The sequence below is a fragment of the Rousettus aegyptiacus genome, unplaced genomic scaffold (genome assembly GCF_014176215.1).
Source record: "Rousettus aegyptiacus isolate mRouAeg1 unplaced genomic scaffold, mRouAeg1.p scaffold_m13_p_3, whole genome shotgun sequence".
In the NCBI taxonomy this organism is placed as follows: Eukaryota; Metazoa; Chordata; class Mammalia; order Chiroptera; family Pteropodidae; genus Rousettus; species Rousettus aegyptiacus.
In genome coordinates, this window is record NW_023416306.1 from 76,690,650 (window position 1) to 76,717,032 (window position 26,383).

Sequence of the window (26,383 nt, forward strand, 5' to 3'; positions counted from 1 at the left end):
CCAATTATTTATCTATCCTACATAAAATTTCAAATTTTTTGCATCAGTTAGTCTTAATATTATCTTACAAGTTTAATCTCTGTGGAATTTATAGCTATAACTTCCTTTTCCAATACGAATATTATTTATTTGTTCTCTCACCCCGGACTAACCTCTCCAGAAGATCGGACTATCTCTGACTTTTCAAAGAACCAGCTTTGGGCTTTATTATCCTCACTACTTCCTGTGTGTTTTCCATATAAGAAGTTTATGCTCATCTTCATTTCTTTTCTTCTATCCTATTGGTGTTTATCATTTCTTAAGTTGGATTCTTAGTTTATTGAGTCTTTACTTTTTCCTAAAAAACCATCTGAACTATATTACACAACTTTTAAAGTATTTTGTTAGAATTCTAAATATGTTCTAATTTCCATTAAAATTCCTTTGTTGAGCTGTAAGTTATTTAGATGTTATTTTAAATTTCCCAGAGTAAGGGACTTTTTCTAATTACCTTATTGTAAATGACATCTTAACTGCCTGTAGTCAGAGAACACAGCCATTGAAATCTGTACAGGTTTTAAAGTCAAGCAGATGGTTAATTTTCATAGATATTCCACGTGTGCTTAAAAGTAATGCATAGCCATCAACTGCTGAGGGCAATGATCTACACATGTATATTACATCAACCCTCAGCAAATCAGGAAAAATAATCAACACTTTTTATCAGCTGGGGCCAAAAGACCCTTTGAATTTTATACTTAGGTCATTTTATAAATAACTTACAGGAAAAAAAAAAAGACAGTGAAAAAGCAAATGCATTAGAAATTTTAGTCAAAATGTAAACACAGAAAATCCATATTTTTATTTTTCTTGGTATGCGCATAAATACATACACACTTACAAATACATAAATACATCTATGTATATTCACATATATACACATACCACTCACATACACACAAACACACATGCGAAAGAGCTATATCATTTGAATAAAACTGTTCAACTGACATGTAACATGTAGCTTTATAAAAACTGATTTCTAGATTTCAACTATATCTCTAATAGAGAATCGTCACTTCTGGTTCTTATATTTGCATTGTAGAAATTCAGTTCTTTTGAAAATTTTGATGGCTTGTAATTTCATTGAGAAGAGGATAGTCAAATTCTTTGTTCCCAGATTGTACACTATTTTCATTTTTAAAGTTAAAAACACCAGTCAAAATGATCAAGCCAATTATTTGTTTTCACTTGTCACCTATTCCCTTCCTATCACCTTTATATAAATATCTGCCTTCAACACTCTTCACTTAGAAGCTACATCAAGTACATGTACATCCACAACCTTTATATGAAATGCAAGAGTACTGTCACTCATCCTTTCAGCAAAATGGGATGGTCCAAGTTCTTGTCACAAAATACTGCATGATAAAATTCTCCCTACTAAATGACTAACTGGATACAAATTCCAAATTTTCTTTATACAAACCACAGAAATATATTATTCACTCATCAATTCTTGAGTGTGAGGAAATTCATCTAAGATACTACCATCTGATTATTCAGTCTAAGATTTCACTCCTATGATCAACTTCATCATGATTAGGGCTTGGAGTCCTATTGTCTCTTTTAGCAATATTTTATCCTTATAATAGCTATGAAATGTCTTCTTCTATCAACTTTTGTAATCTTAGCCATTAAGGGTAGAAAATGAAAAATTCTATATTCTCAACTGTGTTCAATGAAAAGTAAAAGAAAAATCACAGACATTGTGCCTCCAGACTTCATATACAGTTTCTTAAAAGATGATACAATTCATAAGACAATGAAATAAAAAAACAAAGATAATCCAATAGAAATTATTTGACTATTGCACCTTCTAGGTAATCCCATCATTCTTCTATTTTCTTATTTTAATGTTTCTTAACATAGTTAAGAATAATTGATGAGTAATGATAAAATCATTCTTAGGATGACAAAATTACCAATATAAAGACATAGTGACATAGGAACCCATAAAGCATCTTAGATTCAGAAAAAGGTCCAACAGACCCACAGAGTAACTGCAAAAAAATAATTAGTTTTAAGCTTTTTTAAAGAAAAGTTTCTGTTCTTCAGAAGATCTCTAAGAAAGAATGAAAGTCACAAAACATCAATTCATACAAATAGAATTGTTCAAAAAAGAAATTCAAAAACTAAATTTGGGTCTAAGGGACTCTGATAATGTAAAGGTGAAGCTTGTTAACTGACTTATTCAAATCTTCTATCCTGTTTAATCTATTACTTTTATCCTGTTTAATCTATTACTTTTATCCTGTTTAATCTATTACTTACTGAGAAAGGTGGTAAAAATTCCCATTATGATGATGGATTTGTCCATTTTTTCTTATAAGCGATATCAATTTCTGTACTATATATTTTGAGGCTGTTTTTAACAACGTAAAAGTTGAGAATTCTTATACCTACCTGGGGAACTGATCCTTTCACTATTACCCAGTGACTCTCTTTACCTCTAGTAATTACTATCCCTAATAAAAATTTGTTCGAAAGTCTATTTTATTTGATATCAACATAGTTATACTAGCTTTTGGTATTAGACTGGCATATCTTTTTCTACCCTTTGACTTTCAGCCTATGTCCTTATGTTTTAGGTGTTTCTTAAAAGCAACAACTTCTTTTAACCCAGCTATTATTTGTCTTCTAAGAATTTAGTACACTTACATTGACCCTCCCTGCTTTTTAACTATCTTCTGGATTGACTGTTTTTATTTTACTTACTCAGAAGTTTAAGTACTACCTGTATACCAATGATGGTCCAGATTTTTACCCTGAACTGCACACTCCTAAACTCAGCTGCCTACTAGGCATGTCTGGTTGTACGTCTAATATGCATCCTAAACTCAGTAAACCAATTATTAAATTTCCTCCCCCAGAACACATTCTTCCTGCATTCTTCTACTCCTCAGTTAAATGTAATTCCATCCTTCCAATGTTCAGCTCGACACAGAGTAAACCTTGACTCTTCTTCCTCATACCCTCCTTTTCTTCAATAAATCCTGTTTTCTCCACCTTCAAAGTACAATGTTTGTAGACTCCAACAATTTTTTACCATCTCTACCACTACTACATTGGTCCAAGTATGATCTTAACTGTAGAGGATCAAAGACAGATGTTCTGGAACATATTAGGTCATTCCTTAGCTTGAAACACCCTCAATTCTCATCTGACTCAGAGTAAAGACCAAAATTCTATGTGATTTTGATTCCTACTACTTCCGTGCCATCACCTCCTAGTACCTTTCTTCTTGTCTACTCTGCTCCAGGGACAATAACCTTCCTGTTCTTCCATTATCTTGCAAAGTATGATGTTGCCTCCTCTAGGCTCTGTACTTGGCTTACCTCTGCCTGAAATATTTTTCCCCAGGTAACCCCAAGGCTCACTCACTCACTTCTTTCAAGACTCTCTTTTATCTCTTTCTCAGAGAGGACTTCCTTCTTTACCATATATAGAACAGCAACTGTCCCAGTCAGCTAAGAACTCCTTATGCCTCTTACCCAGTTTTATTTGCATTCAGAGCACTCATATGACACAGTACACATTTACATTATTTGCTTTCTCAGCACCACTCCCACCTCACCCACGCCTGCCTACGGAGGCTCCACAAGAGCAGGTGATTTCTGTCTTATTTACTGCAGTATTCCCAGATTCTAGAACAGTACCAGGCATGTGAAAAATAAACCTATGAAGGTCTGGTCATGGGAGGAAAGGGGAGGGGAGAGGAAGGGAAGGGTTGGGGAGAGGAAGGGAAGGGGAGTGGAGAGGAAGGGGAGGGGAGGGGTGGGGAGAGGAGGGAGGGGGGAGGGAAAGAAATCCATGTGTGTGTGTTTTTTTTGTTTTCTTTTACAATTCAGCCCTAAAGAAGACAGTTATTATAGTAGGTATTTTTAAAATAAATGAAATTGGTCATCTACTAACCATCTATTGCCCTCCTCCATTTCTTAATGGTTGCCTTATTTTTGTCCTGGCCCCTGCCCTCTATCCCACTCCCCAAATTCCAAGTACTTTGAAAGAAGTTAATCCACTCCCACGCAGAAGAGTGAGACCTGGCTGGTCTAATCACCCATAGGCCCTGAGCAGTCAAATCAAGACCAATCTGAAGGTTCCAGTTTGGATTTGGGAAGTGTTCTTTTCTCCTACTTTCAGCATGGTCATAGATGGATGAAACACCAGAACTACTGAAACTTCAGGCTACCAAGCTGAGGATGAAGATGGCATATAAAAGAGAATAAAGCCAAAGGAATTTCAGAAAAACCCACAATCACTGGATTAGAGCAATCCTAACAGCCTGATAGTTTAAGTCAATTTGTGATCAATTTTTCTGTACCACAAGGCTTAAAAGCATCCTAACTGAGGCTTATCATCCACTAGAGCCTATATTACAAATAACAAACTGACCCTGCTTCAGCCTACATCTGTTCTCAAGGGATGGGATCTTGTTTGGTAGGAGCATAAGAGTCGGTCTCAATTATAGGAGATTTCTGGCCAAGGTTACAAGTGAGAGAGAACCAAGTATAAGTTCAGAAACATAACCTTCTTGTTATGACTACTCTCCCAGCTTCTAGAACTTAAATGACACTAAGTCTTAAGTACTTTTAGCTTAGTGTTCATTCAGAATCCGAAATCACCTCTTACTCCAAAGAAATATAAAATTTCTGTCCATGAAAAGTTATAGGGACAGTTTATGGTTCCACATGTAAGGAGCTTAGAAGTCACCAATCTGTCCTCACAACAAGTAAAAAGCTGCTGAACAAACTGAATCAAAAACTCTTCTAGGATCTGAAAGAGAGGTGAGGGCACAGGGCAAACTGCTGCCCCCAAGACAGAAGAGACAGGCAGATTCTGAGATTCAGAACATACCAGAGCAGAGACATAGGAACAGTGGGAGGGAACCGGTCATGGGGGAGAAAAAACCTAATATATAATCAATGATGGCTGGAGACCCAGGAGAAACAATTCTGAGGGTTAAAAATTCAAGGGGGATCCAACAATTTCGTGAGATTTACCTATAGGAGCCTATTCAGCTTCTCAAAGTAAATAATGGAGAAAAATCCCTCCCGCTTCTGGCTGGGGTAGGGGGAAACGAACTATTTTGAAATACCAGAGCACTCAGTTCTTAACAAGACCTGCCTTCAGGGAAAACTAGTTAACCAAAGCCTAACCTGGTTGGGGTATTATCAGAGCCTAACTAAACTGGGGAAAGGAAGATACCCAAATCCGGCCTACTCAGTCATCCAGTCTCACGTAAAGGGAAAGAAAAAAACTGAGAAGCACTTGTGAAGTTCACAGTTCAGAATTCAGAAGCATAGGCACCTGTAAGCCTGAGATCTAATCATAGGACTATAGAACATTCCCCTTCCCACCACATCATACCTTCACATTACTAAAGCCCTATTTACGGCAGGTCTTTGACCCAGTATTATCACATCTGGCCATCAAGAAAATATTATGAGGCATTCCAAAACACAGAAACACCATTTGAAGAGATAGATCAAGCATCAGACTAAGCAACAGAAACATGTAGCAGAGATGCTGAAATGATTAATATGCTAAGGGCTCTACTGGGTAAAGCAGACAGAATGTAAGGACAGGCAATGCAAGCAGAGAGACGGATACGCTAAGAAAGAACCAAAAAGAAATGTTAGAGATCAAAAACATTATAACAAATGAACAAGGCCTTCGATGAGCTTCTTAGTAGACAGGAAAGATCTGAGGAAAGAATCTTAAGACTACCACAACAGAAACTTCTAAAACTTCCCAAAAGCAAAAGGAACAAAGACTGAAAAAAAGAAATGCCTAAGGACCAAGGGAAAACTACAAAAGGTATAGTATGCGCAAAATAGGAATACTAAAAGAATGAACAGAAGAAATATTTGAAGCAATGACATAATTTCCCCCAATTAATGTCAGACACCAAACCACAGATCCAGTAAGCTCAAAGAACACCAACCAGAGAACACCAAGAATACCAATACCAAAAAAAAAAAAACCCTAGGCACATCATTTTCAAACTACAAATAATCAAAGATAAAGAAAAAATTCTGAAGGAAGCCAAAGAGAAAAAAAGTATCTTACTTATCCATATTTGTAGCATACAGGAAAAAACACTGCTTAAAGGAAAATTTACACCATCGAATGCACATATCATAAAAGAAAAAAAATATCTAAAATCCAAATCCAGGTTTCCGCCTAACTCGAAAACAAATAAAGTCCAAAGAGAGCAGAAGAAATAAAGGAGAAATTAATGAAATTGAAAACAAGAAATCAGCAGAGAAAATTAACAACAAAAAAAGCTGGTTCTCTAAAATCAATAAAATAGATAAGCCTCTATCCATGCTAAGAAAAAACTAAGAGGACACAAAAAAGTATTAGAAATGGAAGAGAGTACCTCACTACAGATTCCATGAACATTAGAAGTATAATAAAGGAATACTATGAACAACTCTATGCCCACGAATTTAACAACCTATATGAAGGGGCCAATTCCTTGAAAGATGTAAACTGTCCAAATTCACACAAGAAAAAAACAGACAATGTAAAAATACCTATGTCTATTAAAGAAATCCAATCAATAATCAACCTTCAAAAACAGAAAGCGCCAGGCTTACATGGGTCCACTGGTAAATTCTGCCAAACATTTTAGGAAGAAATTATTCCAATTCTCTACAATTTCTTTCAGAGGGCAGAAGCAGAGTGACTATATCCAAATTCACTGTATGAGGCTAGCAATTCCTTAATACCAAAACCGAAGACATCACTAGAAAACTACAAGCCAATCTCTCTGATGAACATAGATGCAAAGATCCTCAATAAAATATTAGCAAATCCAATCCAACAATATGTAAAAAATTATACACCACGACTAAATGGGATTTATTCCAGATGTATAAGGCAATTTAGCATTCAAAAATCAATTAAAATAATCCACCACAACAGCAAGCTAAAAAAAAATATATTATATGGTCATCTCAGTAGATGCAGAAAAATATTGACAAATACCCATTCATAATATACACCCTAAATAAATTAGAAAGAGGGGAACTTCCTCAACTTGATAAAGAGTATCTATAAAATGCCTATAGCTAACATCATAATAATGGTGAGAAACTTGGAAGTTTTCCCACTATGATCAGGTAAAAGACAAGAATGCCCCCTCCCTCTCACAACCCCTTTTCACTGTTGTACTGGAAGTCCTTACAGGCATACCTTGGAGATACTGCAGGTTCAGTTCCAGACCATGGAAACAAAGCAAATATAATAAAGTGAGTCACATGAATTTTTTTATATGTAAACATAGAAAAGTTCTGTTTATACTATACTGCAGTCTGTTAAGTATGTAACAGCATTATGTCTAAAAACAACAATGTACATGCCTTAATTTAAAAATACTTTATTGCTAAAAAATGCTAACCATCATCGGGGACTTCAGTTGAGTCACAATCTTTTTGCCAGTAGAGGGTCTTGCCTCGATGGTGATAAAAACACATTATCTGTGAACTGCAATAAAGCAAAACACAATAAAACAAGGTATGCCTGCATTAATCCAATAATGCAAGTAAAGAAAATAGAAGGGCATAGAGACTGGAAGGAAGACATAAAACTATCATTGATCACAGATGACACGATCATCTACTATGTAGACAATCCAAAAGAACTGACAAAAATATTCCTGAAACTAGTAAGTGATTATACCAAGGTTGCAGAATACAGGTTTAATATATAAAACTCAATCACTTTTCTATACACTAGCAATGAACAAGTGGAATTTGAAATTGAAAATAATTCTACTTACATAAGCACCCCAAAAATGAAATACTCAGGCAAAAATTTAACAAAATATGTATAACATCTATATGAGGAAAACCACAAAACTGATGAACAAAATCAAACAGCTAAAGAAGTGGAGAGATATCCCACATTCATAGATAGGAAGACTCAATATTGTCAAGATGTCAGTTCTTCCCAATTTGATCTATAGACACAAAATCAAAGGCATAACCTGTGAAAGAAATAATGGATATACTGGACTTTCTTAAAATGAAAAACTTCTGCCCTGCAAAAGATAAGTGAAGAAAATGAAAAGACAAGCCACAGACTAGGAAAAGACACACCTGCTAAAGTAGGGGTTCCCAACATTTTTGGCACCAGGGACCTCTGCTCCTATGGGAATCTAATCCCCAGTGATCTGAGGTAGAGCTGACGCAGTGATGCTAGCACTGGGGAATGGCTGCATATACAGAAGTTTCGCTTGCTCGCCAGCCACTCACCTTCTGCTATGCGGCTGGGTTCCTAACAGGCCACGGACTGATACCAGTCTGCTTCCCGGGATTGGGACCCCTGTGCTAAAGGAGTATAATCTAACATATACAGGAACTCTTAAAACTCAACAATAAGAAAACAAGCAACTCAATTAAAAACTGGGCCAAAGATCTTAACACACACTTCATCAAAGAAGATATATAGATGGCAAATAAGCATATGAAAAAATGCTCCACATCATATGTCATCAGGGAAATGCAAATTAAAACACAATGAGATATTACTACACACCTATTAGAATGGCCAAAGTCTGGAATACTGACACCACCAAATGCTGGCAAAGATTCAGAGCAACAGAAACTCTCTTTCATTGCTGGTGGGAATAAAAACTGGTACAGTCTTTTTGGAAAAGAGTTTGGTGGATTTTTATAAAACTAAATATATTCTTACCACATGATCCCACAATCATGTTCCTTGCTATTTATCCAAAGGAGTGGAAGACTTATGACCACTCAAAAATCTGCACACAGATATTTATAGCAGCTTTATTCATAACTGTTAATACTTGGAAGCAACCATGATGTCCTTTGGCAGATCAATGAATAAACAAACTGTGATACATCTATACAGTGAAATTATTATTCAGCAATAAAAAGAAATGAGCTATCCAAGCATGAAAAGACATGGAAGAAACTTATGATTCCATCAAGTATATGACATTCTGGAAAAGGTAAAACTATGGAGACAGTAAAAAGATCAATAATGGTTATCATTAAGTGTGTACTTTTGTTTTAATAAACATTGCGCTTTCCTACTTGCTGTTCATCTTGCATTTGAATTTTCTCATGGAATAAGACAAGAACCTGGTCACTGGAGCCCCAAGCTCTCCAGATGCTCATCTTACCCTGGTCAGAAACTGTGTTTATTACAGTAGTATGGACCACAATTCTGAAACTATTTTTTGATTATTATAGGACTGAGCAAATGAGTAAACATATTAGAAATACTAAGATAGAATAGACGATGAGAATGAATCCTATGCTGATGAACTGGAAATGGAGTTTTCAGTATGAACTTGCGTTATTAAACTCAAAGAGTTCGTTCCATCTGCACATGTCAAACCCAAATGAGACACAGACAGAAATTTGCAGCAAATAAAGTAGAGGTTTACTTAAGGAAATGGCACCAAGCCTGGAGATACAGGTGAGCTAGCACTCAAAACCTGGCTCCTCGATAACCTCTAGGGAATAGGTTAAACGGGAAAACTCATTAGTCATGGTAGCTAAGAGAGTTGGGGTCATGGGTTCTACTGATTGGTTGGGGCTAGAGTAGGAGGCAGTTGATCATTAAATCAAGTCCTGGTATCAGTTATGGCATTGTCCAGTCTGGTTTCAAGGGGATGCTGGTGGTGTTCTTCCCCATTCGAGAGTGTGGAGCTGCAAGATGTTATCTTTAGTTTGCAAGAAACTGTTTCTTTGGTCAACAGACCTGAGGCTTTGTTCTTAAGACTGTTCCATGCTGACCTAAGGGCTTAATGAGTAAGGGAGTAGTTGTGCAGTATGCAGGATAAGGAAAGAAAAGCAGCAAGTGAGCCCAAGGCCAGTTTGGATCAAGGAGAAAGAGAAGAGGTCATTTTAAAGAAGTGAAGATTTGCTCAGTTACACTTGTAGTTTTCAAAATACAAATACAGATATTAATGTAAATATCTGTATATATATTACATATATGTGTGTGTATATATATGTATATGTTACATATATATATATGTAATGTATTTATTTATCAAAGATACCCAAGTAACAACAAGAACACTTAGCACACAGATCTTAGTTTTTAAATACCATTCCTTACTAAGTGGAACTGGAAACGTTCACCTCTGACTATGATGGAGTAAGTGGTATTGGACTAGTCTATCTTCCCTCAAAATACATGAAATATCTTCCATATGTTGATCAACAGGTAGCTGAGAGACTGACCTGGGAGTCCATTGACTTCCAGCTTTCTTTCTGAAAGCACTTTACAGGCTGGGATGCAAGGGAGGGGGACATATATAGAGCAAACATCATAGTCTTAATAATATACAGAGATGAGAGCATGAGTGGCTAGAATCTGCAAGACAAGGAACTAGAGAGAAGAGTCTCTCAGAAAAAAAGTGCTCCAAAATTCTGCATGGGGTTCCATTAAGTTTTAAGCCAAAACTGCCAATTCCTAGGCAATTATCAGAGAAAGAACATCACAGGGAATTGTGTGGTCTGAAAAGCTTCTGGTATTCATCTTATGACCAACAGGGATCAAGATAATGTAGGTAACAGCCCGAGCATTCAGTAAAAATACCAGAAACTTTAAAAACAAGCCTCAAAAGGGTCAGGCAGATAATCTAGGAGGATAACTGACTGCTGCAATAAAACAACACTTTTAAAAAGACACCTAGTAGAGGCTATCCTGTCTGTCACAAAACAAAACCAATTCATAAATATTGCATATAATTCAGGAGAAGAAAATCACCAAAAGTTTATAGTTAGGAAGAGATAATAAGTGAAAGTTTTAAATGAGTAAATCATATTGTTATTTAATATATTAATCATGTTGCCTTTCCTTTTATTTTAGAGAACAAGAAAATACTATGCCCACCTCTCAAAATTTAGTTTATCCCAAAAAAGTCCTAAATAATTCAAATGGAAATTCTGATCAGAGGGTTTTCAGGAACCCTAAACCTCAAGATTATCCAACTAGTAGTAAGTAGCCTTCTAACCTTGCACTCATCAAAATGACGCTACCATTGAATCTTTCCTTTATTTCTTTTATCTTTTCACCTCCCAAATTCCACAGGGCTGCAGCCTTTCTTATGATGGCCTTTACATTCTTTTAATAAATCTTTTATAAATCTCAAAAAAAAAAAAAAAAGAAGTCACTGTTAGGGACGATTTGAACTTCAGTGTCACCCCATAGAGAAGCGGGGAATGATGATACAGAAGTGTAATTAGCATTTTTCTTGGTTCTTCCTCATTTACACAGGAAAGAATCACAGGTCAGTGAGAGTTAGAAAAGATCTGTTAAAAGTATATTTTAGAAACACAGAATACGTTCCAAGGAGGAACATGATTTCAGTGAAGAGAGCTATAACAACCCAGAAACAGGGATGTCTGAATTATATCAGGGCTGGGATAGATAGTTCCAAAGTCACTCCTAGGTGACTGGCTGAGAGCTCATTTTGATTGACACTTGGCTGCTATATAACACTTTGCCTAGTGCCCATGCGTTTACCCAGAATTCAGTCTGTTATAATTAGTTTCATAAACTTCCAGGCATAAACACAGTATTATAATGACAGTATAATGAGGCTTAGACTGTGGGCAGATTAGGGTAGTACCATCTGCATAGGCATCTGTAGCCAGATTAAACCAGCTATAGATATGGCCCTCCTGTCCTTTGTCTCTGGGGATGCAGAACGGATTCTCCAACTACCAATAGGGTGTTCTTTGAGAGGTCTCTAGGCTGAGCCTCCTTTCCTTTGTTCCTCATGTCTGACTAGCTACCTACCACTCCCATCTTTGTTCCTGGGTTGCTAACAGCACTGGAGGACCTCATGGCCAGAGGTACAGCTCCATGAAGCACAACAGACCCCGGAAGCATCAAGTAGCCCCTGGAATAATGCCCAGATTTTTCCTTAAATATCCTAAGCTGGGCTGAGAAGGCAAGATAGTTTTTGGAGGTGTGTAACCTGCTGCCTTCTCAGATCACAGGTACTCTGACAATAAACACTTACTCTAAATATCCTAACTTCTGTGCCAGTTAATTGGCTGAGGGGCACAGGCAGCACAAGCCCCAGACTCGGTTGTCCTCCAGTTACAAATTGAACTGCTTTACACGGAATATGCTATAGTGAGACAAAAGTGGAAAAAGAGGGATGAATCAGCAGGTTATTACTAATACATACTTCCTACTTCTTAAATATCAAGTAATATCTACAAAGAATAAAATATTTAGGTAGTTTTAAAAATGGAAATAGGGTCAAAAATTAATTAGCAACAGCCTCAGAAAGGTCATGAGTAATCTGAGTCATTTTTGAGGGCATCTCTAGCATGTTCAAATGAAGAGGTTTGAGAAATAGGGCTAAAAATTCTAACCCTCTAATCTAATGGTTGATTTTTCTTGTAACCAGGCCCCACCATAAAGCTATCTAGGGGCCTCTGACTTGAGTCATCTCATTAGCATACTAAAGGCACTCTTATCACTCAGGAAGTTCCCAGGGTTTTAGGAGTTCTGTGCTAGCTAGCAATCCAGGGCAAAGACCAAATACATATTTTACTATACCACAATTTTTAACTCCACATTTCACAACATATACAAAAATTAAAAGAATGCATCATAGATCTAAATGTAAAACATAAAAATTAAAAACCTCTGGAAGAAAACACAGCTTAAGAAAAGTCTTTGTGACTTTGGAATAGAATGACATTTCTTAGTTTACAAAATAAGTACAAACCATAAAAAAAAAAACTAATTGATAAATCAGGCTTCAACTGAAAAAACTTTTGTTCTTCAAAACAAAATATTAAGAAAATAGTAAGCTACAGAATGGGTGGAAATATTTGCAAAACACATAAAGGACTTGTATTAGTTTATAAAGAACTATACAACTCTGCTGACATCCTAATAAAAACATGGGCAAAAGATATAAATAAACACTCGACAAAAAAGATATACACGTAACAAAAAAGCACCTAAAAAGATGCTCAAAATCATTAGTCATTAGAGAAATGCAAACTAGAACCAAAATGACATGCAGCTACGTACCCATTAGAATGCCCAAAATTAAAAAGACTGACAATATCAAGTGTTGACGAGAACATGGAGCACCTGGAACTCTCACGCACAGCTGGAGGGAATGCAAAATGGCACAGTCACTCTATAAAACAGATGTCAGTTTCTTATAAAATAAAACATAGTTATAATAAAACCTACTAATTTCAATCCTAAGTATCCAAGAGAAACAAAAACATGTTCACAAAAAGACTTGTATGTGAATGTTCACAGAAGCAGTATTTATAAAAAACAATATATCAGAAAAACCCAAATGACCATCAGCTTCTAGATAAACTGTCGTATATCCATGCAATGGACTATTTAGCATATTAAACGAATACTATACAATAAAATAAAAATCATACTCAACAACAAAACTACTGAAACATTTAACATGGGTGAACCTCAAAGCATTATGCTAAATGAAGAAAGCCAGATACAAAAGACCACCTATAGTAAGATTTGATTACATTTATAAGAGATTCTAGAAGAGGCAAACTAGGTAAGAGCAAGGAGATCACTAGTTTAAGTAGGAGAAGAAATTGACTTAAATGGGTGCAAAGAAGCTTTTTAAGTAATGAACATGTTCTATATCACAACTGTGACCATGGTTTAAATATTTGTCAAAACTCATCAATTATTTACCTAAAACTGGTACATAGTATTATTTCCATTCATACCTCAAAAAAAAATTTTTTTTTTAATTAAAAAAACTAACATACAACAAAAGAACCCTATGTTTAGCTAATACAAATTTATGGGTATCTATATTTCCACTCTAATTATCAAACTTCTAAGGGATTAACATTCAAATACAGAAATATAACTTAACCTGAGATTCTGAAACAATACTGAAAAGGTAACTCCCATTAGTCAGAGGTCCTCACATATCTAAACACATCATGACATCTGTATGCATTTAAACGATACACACAATATTCAAAAAAGCATGCTGACAATTTCAGTGAGAAGTTTTCAGTCAGAACACAATTTACTAGAATTCAAAAGCAGAAGCAAAACTACTTTAACTTAAAAAAAAAAAAACCCACACTAGTATAATTCAGTGAAACACTCAATTTGGAGTTCTATATACAGGAATCAATTACCAAGAATTGTTTATAGTCTATTTTAGGAATTTCAAAGAAAAAAATCCTCCATCTCAGTAATTTCTCATAAAATTTCACTTTAAAAATATTATATTAAAAACAATCCACATGTACTTTGTTACTTAGTTTTAGAACACTAAAAGAACAAGAATAAACAGATGACTAGGGTTATACATTTACAACCAATGCAGTAGCCTAGCCAAAAGGACTTTTCATAATTTCATTACAGATAATATATTAAAAATGTAACTACCTAAACATTTTGAAATAGAATTATTTTGGCTTTCCTTGGTGTGTGTGTGTGTGTGTGTGTGCATGTAAAAAAAGATAAAAATTTTAAATGAACAATTTCTAAAATACACAGGAGAGATAACATATATTCGAATCAATCTCTTATACAAACTACATAGCCAGTGCTTCACAATAAGCTTTGACTATCAAAATGACATGTCCCAGTATTATCCAAAAAGTACAAGCAAACCATGAACCCAGAAGTGATGTTCTAACATACGAAAAGAGTACACAACAGTGATTCCAGACTTGGAGTTATGCCTAGGGTGTGGCATGATATTTGAAAATATATAGGAAACATCGTCTACAGCCATGACAACTATGATATTTTTTTTTTCTGTACCAAGAAAAAAAATATATCATAGTTATATGATATATTTAGTTATATTATATAGTTAGTAACAGAGTATTCATTGAAATACATTACTATAATCAGAATGGCATTTCGACATTACATATCTCCTCAATCAACACAGGACCAGTACAATGTGTAAGTAAATGAAATTTTAAGAACTTAAAAAGGAGACTTCATATTCCAAAAGATTAGACATCACTGGTAAAGAAAACCCTGCCCTAGGTAGTAGTCAGAAGTAGTTTCAGCTGAACCATTCCTTTAATCAGGTACTTAACCTTACAGGAATTCTATAAAATGAAAGCATGTGAATTGTTCTGTAAGATCTTTTTATTCTAAAATTTTTTCCTCTCAAATGTTGTAACAAGTAATTCAGAAACTCGGTTAATGCCACAATTTTACTTAGCCAAAATGAAAACTATACTATTACTTTGTATACAGTCACTTAATATAATTTATTACTATGACAATTATTACAGAAAGTTTAAAGAGGGAGAAAACATCACTCCTCCACGATCTTATTTGTAGACATATTTTACACAACTGTAGTCATAATGGGTGTAACATTTTATATACAGCTCTTACAACACATTTCCTACACTATAATCTATATAATTTTGTCATGTTAAACAGTTCTTTAACATTCTACTGAGTTCATTTGCATATTTATATATATAAGCATCTGTATAATGAAATACTAGAAGGATAATATAGAAAATAAGAAAAATTGCTATTTATATTAGGGAAAGAATGAAATAGAGTGGGAAGAGTGGGACTTCTCTCTTTGTATACTTTTTCATACACTTAGTACACGTTTCATACATTTTGACTTACAATTTATTTAAAAACGAAAATTTGATTTTAAAAATGCTGGTAAAATATGGTTATTGATTCTAAATAATAGATTTAAATGGGAAGTCAGAAAATACTCAGTCCAACCTCCACTGCATATAGGGATCTCTTTAATAATGCTTAATTATATGTTTTTCTAGCATATTAGAAAAATGATGTCCAAAAAAAAGGTAGCAAAGTCAGGAGCCAGAAACACCATCAGTGAATCATAGAGTAGTCTAAGACAATTCAAATAAACTGCTAAACGTATTCCAACAGTCTCTAAAAAGAGCATCAGTAAATCACATCAGTTTATGGCTAATTAACTTCAGCAAATACATGCTTAGTCTCTATTATGTGCTGTGTTCAGAGAACACAAAAGATGATTTTCAAAGAAGAAAAAGAGAAGTTTCCATTCTTCAAGAAATTTGAGGCAACACTAGTTTAAGTTTTTGGAAACGAACAAGATGCCAATGGAATACAAAGAAGAGAAACTTTGGTGGGGGCAGAAAGGGAAAAGGGAAAATGAGTAACTTTAGGGGGCTGCAAGGGTTAAAAGAATAATTAATAAATGAGTATACTGTTTTTGAGAATTTTGTTCTTGAACATTACTACATCAGAATAAAAATTAAAATTATGTGACTGTACTCTTCAACAATAATGAATGAGACTTTATTAAAAGGCTATAAGCTTAAATTTATCTGGACTTATAACTTACTCTGTGCATACTGATAAAGACAAACCTACTAAACTGCCTGTTTAAAATATATGTAAGCAAAAAAAACCTTTCAGAGAAATTTGAAAGAATGGTTCCATCATACACACTGAGTCACTAAAATAAATGACTTGCTCCAATTTTTCTAGAATTCAAACAGACTATTTTTGACAAAATACAGTAACAGTTCTTATGACTTAAAATATAGATTATCCTAATATGGAAAGGTTTAAAAGCACATAACAGAAAAAAAAATAGATGTGATTAACTTAGAAAAAAGTATTCGAAGCTAACTTGTTAATGTGGTAGAAAGCATGTGGTATATTACGTTCCATGTCCTCAAAAAGGCGATCAATAAAAGATATCTGTAAACTGTACTAAAACCATTAAAACCTTTTTCAAAGAATATAAATAATATGGAGATGTAAAATATATAGGCAGCAAAGGAATGGGTAAAATAAAAAGAATTCTACTAGTAATTACAGTGTAAAAATTACAAAACCTATTACCTATTGAAAGACAGTAATGCTTGCATGATCAATAACGCTTATTTCTGAAGTATTGCTCTGCCTTCCCAGTATCACTATCATTCCTCATAGATTCACACCGGGCCTTCTTTTAAGACTTCCTAACTTCCTAACTGCTTGATGTCCTCCCAGTTAAGTCCCATAACTCATTTCCTCAGAGGAAATGAGTGCGGTGACCTCACAGCCACCAGTCATGGCATTCGACTCAGTCCCCTAGAGACATACTCAACTATTCCTAAAATCAGAGATACAAGAATTCGATTCTCTCAATATAAGTTTATCATATTGTTTAAGGAATAAAACTGAAATATATGTAAAGCCCACATAAAAACTACGAACAGCCATCACTTACTGACTACTGACCCGTGCTTTACATACACTGTCACATGGAAGCCTCGGACCACCTACCAGGCGAATGGATGGTGTTACTCATGTTTGACAGATATAAAAGCAGAACCCTGCAATGCAAAACTTCATCATCCGGGCAGTTGAAGATCATAATTTTACTGTCTTTGATTATAAAACTGAAGTTAAAACTAACCCTTGTAGGTATGCTACATTACTTCAAAAGCCAAAATATAACTCAGTTACACTGAGTGGACATGCATTCCATGGATACATACTTAAGTGGGCACTACAAAACACTAACCTTCAAAGCGAACACTGTACTGGGGCAGCTACTTCTAGTCAATTAAAGTATTTTTTGAGCCACTAATAAATACAAAGCATTCTGTTGTGGGTAGAAACCCAGTTTTTCCTTCCCAGCTGATCTTTCATAAATATTATTCATGTACTACAAACAAATATCTTAATGACTCAGAGTATTTTTTCAACTTCCAAAACAATCTACCTGTTGCAAAAGTTTCTAATACTGACAAAGCATCTTTTTCTTGTAAACCAGTAAAAAAAAAATGAGAGAGAGAGAGAGAGGAATTCTCAGTAATGGAATTCATACCACAGAACACTTTACAATGGAAAATATGCTGTTACTTAGGAAAAATTAGACTACTGTTTAATTTCATAATAAAATGTATTTACATACCAGCAGAGAATATCCCTGGGACTTCACTCCTGACTATTATGGTCCGTACTTTCTTATCAGATTTTAAAGCATCCACAGCTTTTGAGAACTAAACAGAAACAGGGAGGACAAAAAGAAAAAAGGCGGAAATTTTTCAGATTGATGTCAACACTATAGCTTAATATTAGAAACAAACAGTTTTATCTTTACACTCACCATTTTTATAAGATTTTTACTGAATGAATTTTTGGCATAAGCTCTGTTTATTCCAAGCACCACAATTCCTAGTTAAAGGGGGGGGGGGAAAAAAGCACAAGTACTTGAGTTAGTGAATTTTCAGGATACAGACTCCACACATACAGCTAGTTAACTTGGGATTTATGAAATCTACCACCTCCTTGAGGTTCACTCCAAGAGTTTTAACATTCTTTTCATATTTATCTTCCTTTTCAAAATAAGCATATTTTTAAAGAATGTGGTATATATAACATATTTATAAAATTGATCTGCTTTATTCAGCACTTCAGACTGTTAAAGAACTTTATAACATCATGTCTCCTTCAATTTACCTCTTCTTAAGCACCATCAAGATATTGTGACATATTTCGCTAAATTTTACATCATTAAGGCCATGAAAATTCTCAATTGCAGCATGCTATTTAAAATGTGGTTTCATTACCTTCATGCATATACCAAAGTAATAGCTAACAAAATCCTTGTCCCAGGCAAGTACTACAGGATGTTTTTTCACTAGTATACCACATGTTAATATCTGTTACTCTCGTTGTCATACTAGTTTCCAGTATTTCCATTCAGTTTCTCTCCTGACTCTGTTGCACATACTTAATCTGAAGGCACTTCCATTTAGAAGTCCAACAAGCAATTCGACCTCAATATATAAAGTTCATTCTGTCTTCCACGAAGCCCACCTCTCCCTCCTAACTTCCCTAATTTTATCAGAGACCAATCATCTAAATCCAGCCTCCCATTCTAACTGCTGCAATTTTCCAAAAACAATTCTATGCATAGAATTCACCCCCTGCTTAACATCCTTTAATTATTTATTTTCAAAATATCTGTTCAAAGACTTTAATTTGATACTCAAAGACCTATACAATCTGTATTCAGTCTTCTAGTCCCCTGAGTAAACACAAGTTTTCTGTGTGTAACAGAAATGCCTCCCACCTGGTTGGAGTTACGAACATATGTTTTCATTGGACATTCTTTTTAACCCTCCATCCTCACCTCTGCCTGTTTTGAATGGTTCTGTCTCATTGAGTGTCATTTTCTTGCATCCAACTGCTGAAGCCAAACACCCAGTAAATATTCCTAACACCTTCTTCCAATGCAGTCAATCACTAACTTAAATTTTTATCTCTTGAAAAGCTCTTTATTCCCTTTACTTCCTTCTATTTTTTAAAGAGTTTTATTAAAACATAGCTAACATACAATGATCCTTATTTGTAACTGAGTTAAACTGAAGACAACAAAATGTACACATGCCTTCTCTATATAAAAAGCTGTGCAAATCTAGTTTTCAAAGAAAATACAAAAATGAACTTTGGCTCAGAGTAGAATAAATTTACAAGAATTCCAAATGATCTCAGTTTGGGAAAAATCATGAAGGAAAACTGGTATTTAAGGCAGTTGAATGACCTTGGGTAGGTCCCAATACTAATGACAATAGCTATCACTAATTGACATTCTAGTATGGCTGAACACTATTCACAGTGTTTTATATTTATTAACTCATGTAATACCCACAACACCCAATATGGTAAGTACAAATTTTATCCTTACTGAACAAATAAAGAAACTAGGACTTGGAGTGGTTAATTAACTGCCTTCAGCTAGTAAATGGCAATCTAATGGCACACTTGAATGAATGAAAGGACTATGCTACACTGCTGAAGCTTCGGTTTCCTCATAAAGAAAATCAAGTGGATAATACCAGATGTTTTTGTTCATTCAAATATATTGACTATACACTGTATTGCTCAGCCCTCAAGGAACTAGAGTCTAAGAAGAAAAGACATTAATAAGATAATCTTAGAATGTACAATTCAAAATGTTTTACATTCTCTAAATGGTACTCCAGGACTGTAACCAGAACTGATATGGTCTGAGGGCAATTTGCAAGCTTATCTAAGACACTGCTATTGAGTTGAAATTAGAAGGACAAGTGGAATTTGGAGGGGAGGAGGCGGCGGGGGGGGGCTGAATTCCAGTCACAGGAGAAAACATAAAATAGTCATGTCCCCATTAATAGGGAGAGGAGAGGTCAGCACAGGCCAGATGCTGTCCTTCTGGACCCCTGCTAAAAAACAAGAAATAACCACTGAAGGAGTTTTGGGTAGAATAAACACATATACAACTGGGGGTGGGGAGATATAGTTGTAATATCTGGAGATCATACCAAAAGCATATAGGTCTAGAAGCTTCAAGGCATAAGCTACAATACAGCGAAGAGATATAAGTTTGGCTGAGGTTAGTAGAATAAGAAATGGAAGTAAAGAAATTACTATGGTGTACACCTGAAACTAATATAATATTGAAAGTTAGCTATGTTTTAATAAAAATCTTTTAAAAATAGAAGGAAGTGAAGGGAATAAAGAGCTTTTCAAGAGATAAAATTTTAAGTTAGTGATTGACTGCACTGGAAGAAGATATTCAGAATGTCTACTAGGTGTTTGGCTTCAGCAACCAGATGCAAGGAAATGACACTCAATGAGACATAACCATTAAAAAAAAAAAAAAAAAACAGACAAAAGGTGAGGGTGGAAGGGCATAAAGTTCATCAATTTGGTTCTTAATTAAAGTGAATCTGAAGTGCCCTTAAGACGTACAAATTGCTATCAACTCTCAGTGCAGAAGCTAATAATGTTGGCTCTGAGGTCTGATTCCTTGGGTTGAAATCCCAGTCTGCCACTTACTAGCTATGTGACCGTGGGCAAGTTAACCTCACTGATCCTCAGTTTCTTACACTGTTGAGTGAAGAAGATACTAGTAGTTCCAAATTCTGTGGGACTGTTGTGAGGATCAAATGATGAGAGAAGTTTACACTGTAAGCACTCAATTATTATTGCTCCTACTAGCACAAACACTTTGATATAATAAGTGTTACTATAATGAATGGTAGATATAATACTGTTGACATTATTACTAAAGTGTAAAATGCCATCGAAATGCTTCTACCAGAATTAATTCCAGTGGCTTCAATTCCATGTTTGAGGTCTGATGTTTTGGGCACATCCACCTCAAAGAGCTGGAAATTAGCTCTGTAATTTAAAATGAATCATCCAGTGTCTAACAACTGTACCATCAAATCAATCAGTGGGCTACTGATTACCAAAATGGAATAAAATTTTAGCTTTATTCAGCAGAGCCTATAGTCTTAGTTTTGTAATTGTCTCCTTTATTCCACAACTAAGAGCTTCTCAAGAACTCAATGATCAGGCATCCTCCTCACATAACCCAGGCAAAACAAGTTATCCAAACTCAGAAAAAATTACACTTTCATATGCTAATCTTAAATTCTCGTTTTAGACTTTTCCTGCCTTTTCATAAAACATAGAGGTCTTTGGTGAATCTGTAAGTTCATATTACAACATCAACTCTGCTCTATACAGAGCTTATATAACTGAAAGATGAACACAAAATCTCAGCTGGGACTTTTTTTAAAAAAGTACACGAATACATTGGGTTTGTACAAAATTAGAATAATACACCCAAAGTTAAAGTCCTTTCCTGGACCTCTCCCATGGCCCTAGTAGCCATAGTGATTTGTTGATATGTAATGTTACAGAAGATATACTTGTATACAGCAATAAAGAGTTGTATACTACAGTTTGGGTTGTTGTTACTATTTCACATAAATGGGATCACAGGAGTATTTTCTGTTAGTACTGTTCTACATAAATAGGTTTATACATATTTCTTTTACTTGCATAATATGGTCTTAAAGATCTTTCTATATTAAGACATTTCTTTAATTCTTAATATTCTGTAAAATGGATTTCTATTATTGTCTCCTTTTGATGAGCATTTTAAACTGTTCCTAAATTCTCCTAAATACTACAATGCTGCAGTAAACATTCTTGAAGATTCCTATACATGCACAAGTATTTCTCGCAGATATCAAGAAGTGGAATTTCTACATCTGGGCATTCTTAATTTTAACAGACACTCCTCAAAAATATTGCTTCTATTTACTGCCCGAACACCAATACATGTTTGTTTATGATAGCAGACCTCAATGGAATGAAACATTTCTTAGGACACATTTGGAAAAAGTAAAAGAAACATCTTGGACAATCACCAGGGTTTGCAGGGTCTGAAGCTTATGAAATTTAGGGAGCCCTCTGTAGGTAAAAGAATACAAAATTACATAGATAAAATTAGGGACAAATGTCAATATTAAAACCTTAAAATTTTTATAACCTAATACTACATTTCCTCTCCAATTATATGTATACACTGCACAAGGACACTTCTTGCCCCACATATTTGAATTTGTATGTTATCAATAATCCTGAAAAATATATACAAAACTAACCTGATATAAGGTCAATTCAAACATATTTTTAAATTACCTCAACATTGTACTGAGACAAATTATTCTTAGATTACACACATTAACTTATTTATAAAGATGTACAGGAGTTAGGTCACTGGAACTCAGCTTCTTCAGGCCATTTAGATATATCTGTGGCAATTCTGTGTGCCGCTTTATACACAACCACCAAATTTTGTTAGACAAGATGTATGACATACACTAGCACAGGATCTAATATATTGGGATGTATAGAACTCAGAATTCTACAAACAAGACAAGTGCTCTTTGAGTACAGGTTTCCTGCTCTAAAATCTAAGGAATTCTGATAAAGTCTATGTCACATGCTAACCATCAAAAAAGAAAAAAAAAAGGGGGATAGAGTAAGTCTAACTACAATCACTGCATTTTCAAATACATTACCAAAAAGAGAGAACTTCCTCTTCAATTCAGGCTACTGTCTCAGTCTCTTATATATGCAAATAAGTTTGGTCTGTCATTACTTACCAAATATTAGTTTTTTATACCATCTGTTTTTATTTTCCTCTATTTCTCATGTAGGATGGTTTCTGATCTTATTACTTTTATTAAATCCTAAATTCTTTATATTTTAATAATCACAGTAGAAAACTTAAATATTGAATGAAATAGACTATTTTACCATAAATTACCTTTCTTTTGTTTTCAACATCATATTTAGGAATTTTTTAAATTATATATATTAAGCAGCTTACATTATCTGTACATTTCATTTCAGGATAGTAGAAGGGGCCTCATAAAATGTTACAAAGAATCACTGGTCTACCATTCAACATTAAATATATAAATCTCTGATAACACATAGAAAAATAAGGTCATTTTATATCAGGTTCCACCCAATTTTCTGAACTAAAGTTGAGTTAACTAAGTTTAATAACCATTTGCCACTTCTTTTGTGAACTAACTATTCTTACTATTTGCCTATCTTGTCACAGAGTTGTTTTTTGCATTTTGATTAATAATTTTTTTAAGATATTAATTCATTATTCATATTACAGGCCTTTTTCCTACCACTCTTAAAATTCAACTTGTCTATAATATTTTGTTGCACGAAAGTTTTAATTTTTTATACAGTACACCTTTGCCTTTGTAACTTTTAGGCCTAGTATCTTCCTTAAAAAGGCGGTCCAATGAAAACATATGTCCACAAAGAAGCATTATTCAAAATACTCAAAAGGTTGAAACCACCCAAATGTCCATCAGCTGATGAATGGATCCACAAAATGTAATATATCCATGCAATATAGTATTTGGTAATAAGAAATAAAATACTGATATATGTACAATCTGGATGAAACTTGAAAACATGCTGAGTGACAGAAGCCAGTCACAAAAAAGCACACATTTCATATACATGAAATGTCAGGAACAGGTAAATCAAAAGGGTCATCTAGGGCTGATAGCAATAGAGGGACTGAACACTAACAGCTAAAAAGTGTGGAGTTTCTTTTGGGGGCAATGAAAATATTCTATAATTAATTATGGTGATAGATGCATCTCTGTAAATATACGAAAAATCATCAAACTGTACATTTTAAATGGGAAAATTCTGTGGTTTATGAAGTGAATCTCAATAAAGCTGTTTAAAACAAAATGGCAATATTCACTTAGACCCAGAGATATAGCTAAATTATCACAGGGTCATGGAGTGAGGATGGGAGCAAAAGAGAAGGTAGACGTGTGTGGCAGAGTGTGGACTGAGTGAAAGGGGGCCAAATCTTCATTCTCATAGCAAAAATAAATGTCAAGAGATAAATAATATCTAGATTTGAAAATTCCAGAAGTAGAAATACATATATATAATTTAAAATGTGGTGATAATGTGCCCAAAATAACCAGCCAAAAAGGTTTTAAATGGTTGCTTGTGGAGTATGGAAAATGGGATGAAGAAAAGGCACTGCTGGTTCTCAAAGCAAATCTTATTAAACACTAGTCACAATACTAATTGCACAGGTAATTAAGAAAAGTAAAACTAACAAATTTGAATATAAAATTTTCTACTCCAATGATTACAGACAAATTTCTAATACCTTCTCCTAATACTGAATACTCTCAATTTCTGCTGTTCTCTACTCCACAGGACTCTTAACCTCATTTTACCTAAAATGTATAAATATTTTGGCCAGTACCACTTATTAAATAGTGCACTATTTATTTCTATATGTTGTATTCTCTAATCACAATGATAGCATGTGGAAAACTTAGTGATATTTTATATAATCTTTTTTTCTGGCAAATTTATAAAATGTTAATAGGTGTAATAAGCATTTCTCTTCAATTTTCTAAGGACATAACCAATCATTATCCAGAAATACTGGCAATTATATTTTCTACTCCATTGTTAACTTCCCATTTCCTTCTCCTGCTGTTTTACTTTAGCAAGGAAAACAAGTTCCCTTCTTTTGTCAATGCCTGTAATGAAAATGCTTCAGGATTTCACCATTCAGTATAATGTTTGCTTTTTCTCAAATTGGGGAAATTTAACTCTATGTTCAAACTTGTTTTTTTTTTTTTCAAAGAATCACTCAGGACAGTGTAGAGAATACCTTAGAAGAAAACAAGAATACATAGTACAAACAAGAATATATCTACAGTTCAAAATCCCTTATAAATATAAAGGTAAAAATCCTCAAGAAAATACTAGCAAGCCAAATCCAACAGCATATTTAAAGGTTTATGCACAATAACCAAGTGTGATTTACCCCAGAAATGTAAGTTGGTTCAGCATACAAAAATCTATCAAATACACCACATTAACGGAATAAAGAAATATCTTCTTTAAACCACGTGATCATCTCAAATGATGCAGAAAAGGCAATTAACGAAATCCAACACACTTTGATGAGTTAAAAAGTCAACAAACCAGTAATTGAAGGGAATTTCCTTAACCTGATAAAAAGCATTTATAAAAAATTCACAACTAATATCACACTCAATGATGAAAGACTGAAAGTCTTCCCCTTAAGAAACAAGACAAGGATGTCTGTTTTTACTACTTCTATTCAATATTGTACTATAAATTCTAGGCAAGGTAATTAGGCAAGAAAATGAAGAAAGGCATCCAGATGGGTGGGGGTAAGGGAGGAGTAACACTATTTCTATTCACAGATGACATGACCTTATATAAAGGAAATTCCAAAGAATTCACCAAAAAACTGTTAGAGTCAATACATGGACACAGCAAAGTTACATGATACAAGATCGATATGCAAAAATCACTTATATTTCTATACATTATCAATAAACACTCCAAAAATGAGATTAAGGAAACAATTCAATTAGTAATAGTATTAAAAAAAGAATACACTACTTAGGAATAAACTCAATTAAGAAAGTTCAAGACTGTGCACTGAAAACTATAAAACATCATTGAAAGAAATTAAGAAAAATTTTAAAAAATAAAAAGATATCCCATGTTCATGGAAGATTTAATATTGTTAAGATGGCAATACCTCCCAAATTGATCTACACATCTCTATTAAAATTCCAACTATCTTTTTTTACTGAAAGACTAACACTAAAATTCAAAAGGACTTGCAAGGAACTCCAAAGAGCCAAAAACAATATCAAAAAAATAAAATAAACAACATTGTAAGACTTATTTGGAGGACTTAACTGGACATTTCCTGATTTCAAAACTTACTACAAAGCTACAGCAATCAAACAGTGTGATATTGGCATAAGGACAGACGTATAGATCACTGGAATTGAATTAAGAGTTCAGAAATAAACACATTTATGGTCAATTGGTTTTAGAAAAGGACACCAAGACCATTTAATGGTAAAAGAACAGTCTTTTCAACAAACAGTGGTGGAACACCAGATATTCATTCACCCACAAAAGAATG

The 26,383-nt window shown here is 34.2% G+C and overlaps 1 protein-coding gene across 19 annotated transcripts in view; it reads right to left on the minus strand.

Annotated features, from left to right (window-relative positions):
* AUH (AU RNA binding methylglutaconyl-CoA hydratase) overlaps positions 1-26,383 on the minus strand; it is a 149,971-nt gene that overhangs the window by 111,694 nt on the left and 11,894 nt on the right. For 11 of the 19 annotated variants that reach the window (XR_001598923.2, XM_016160486.2, XM_016160479.2 and 8 more), the window contains 4 exons: positions 18,161-18,228; positions 17,966-18,053; positions 13,093-13,174; positions 7,448-7,533 (listed from right to left, as the gene is read on the minus strand). The exons of 1 other annotated variant lie outside the window; for it this stretch is intronic. Coding sequence is in view for 17 of the 18 variants with exons in the window: in XM_016160479.2 (XP_016015965.2) it covers positions 7,448-7,533; positions 13,093-13,174; positions 17,966-18,053; positions 18,161-18,228 (324 nt within the window). In the remaining variant the exon portion in view is untranslated. The remainder of the gene's footprint in view (positions 1-7,447; positions 7,534-13,092; positions 13,175-17,965; positions 18,054-18,160; positions 18,229-26,383) is intronic. 7 more of the 19 variants (XM_016160489.2, XM_016160482.2, XM_016160483.2 and 4 more) reach the window with 1 other exon arrangement.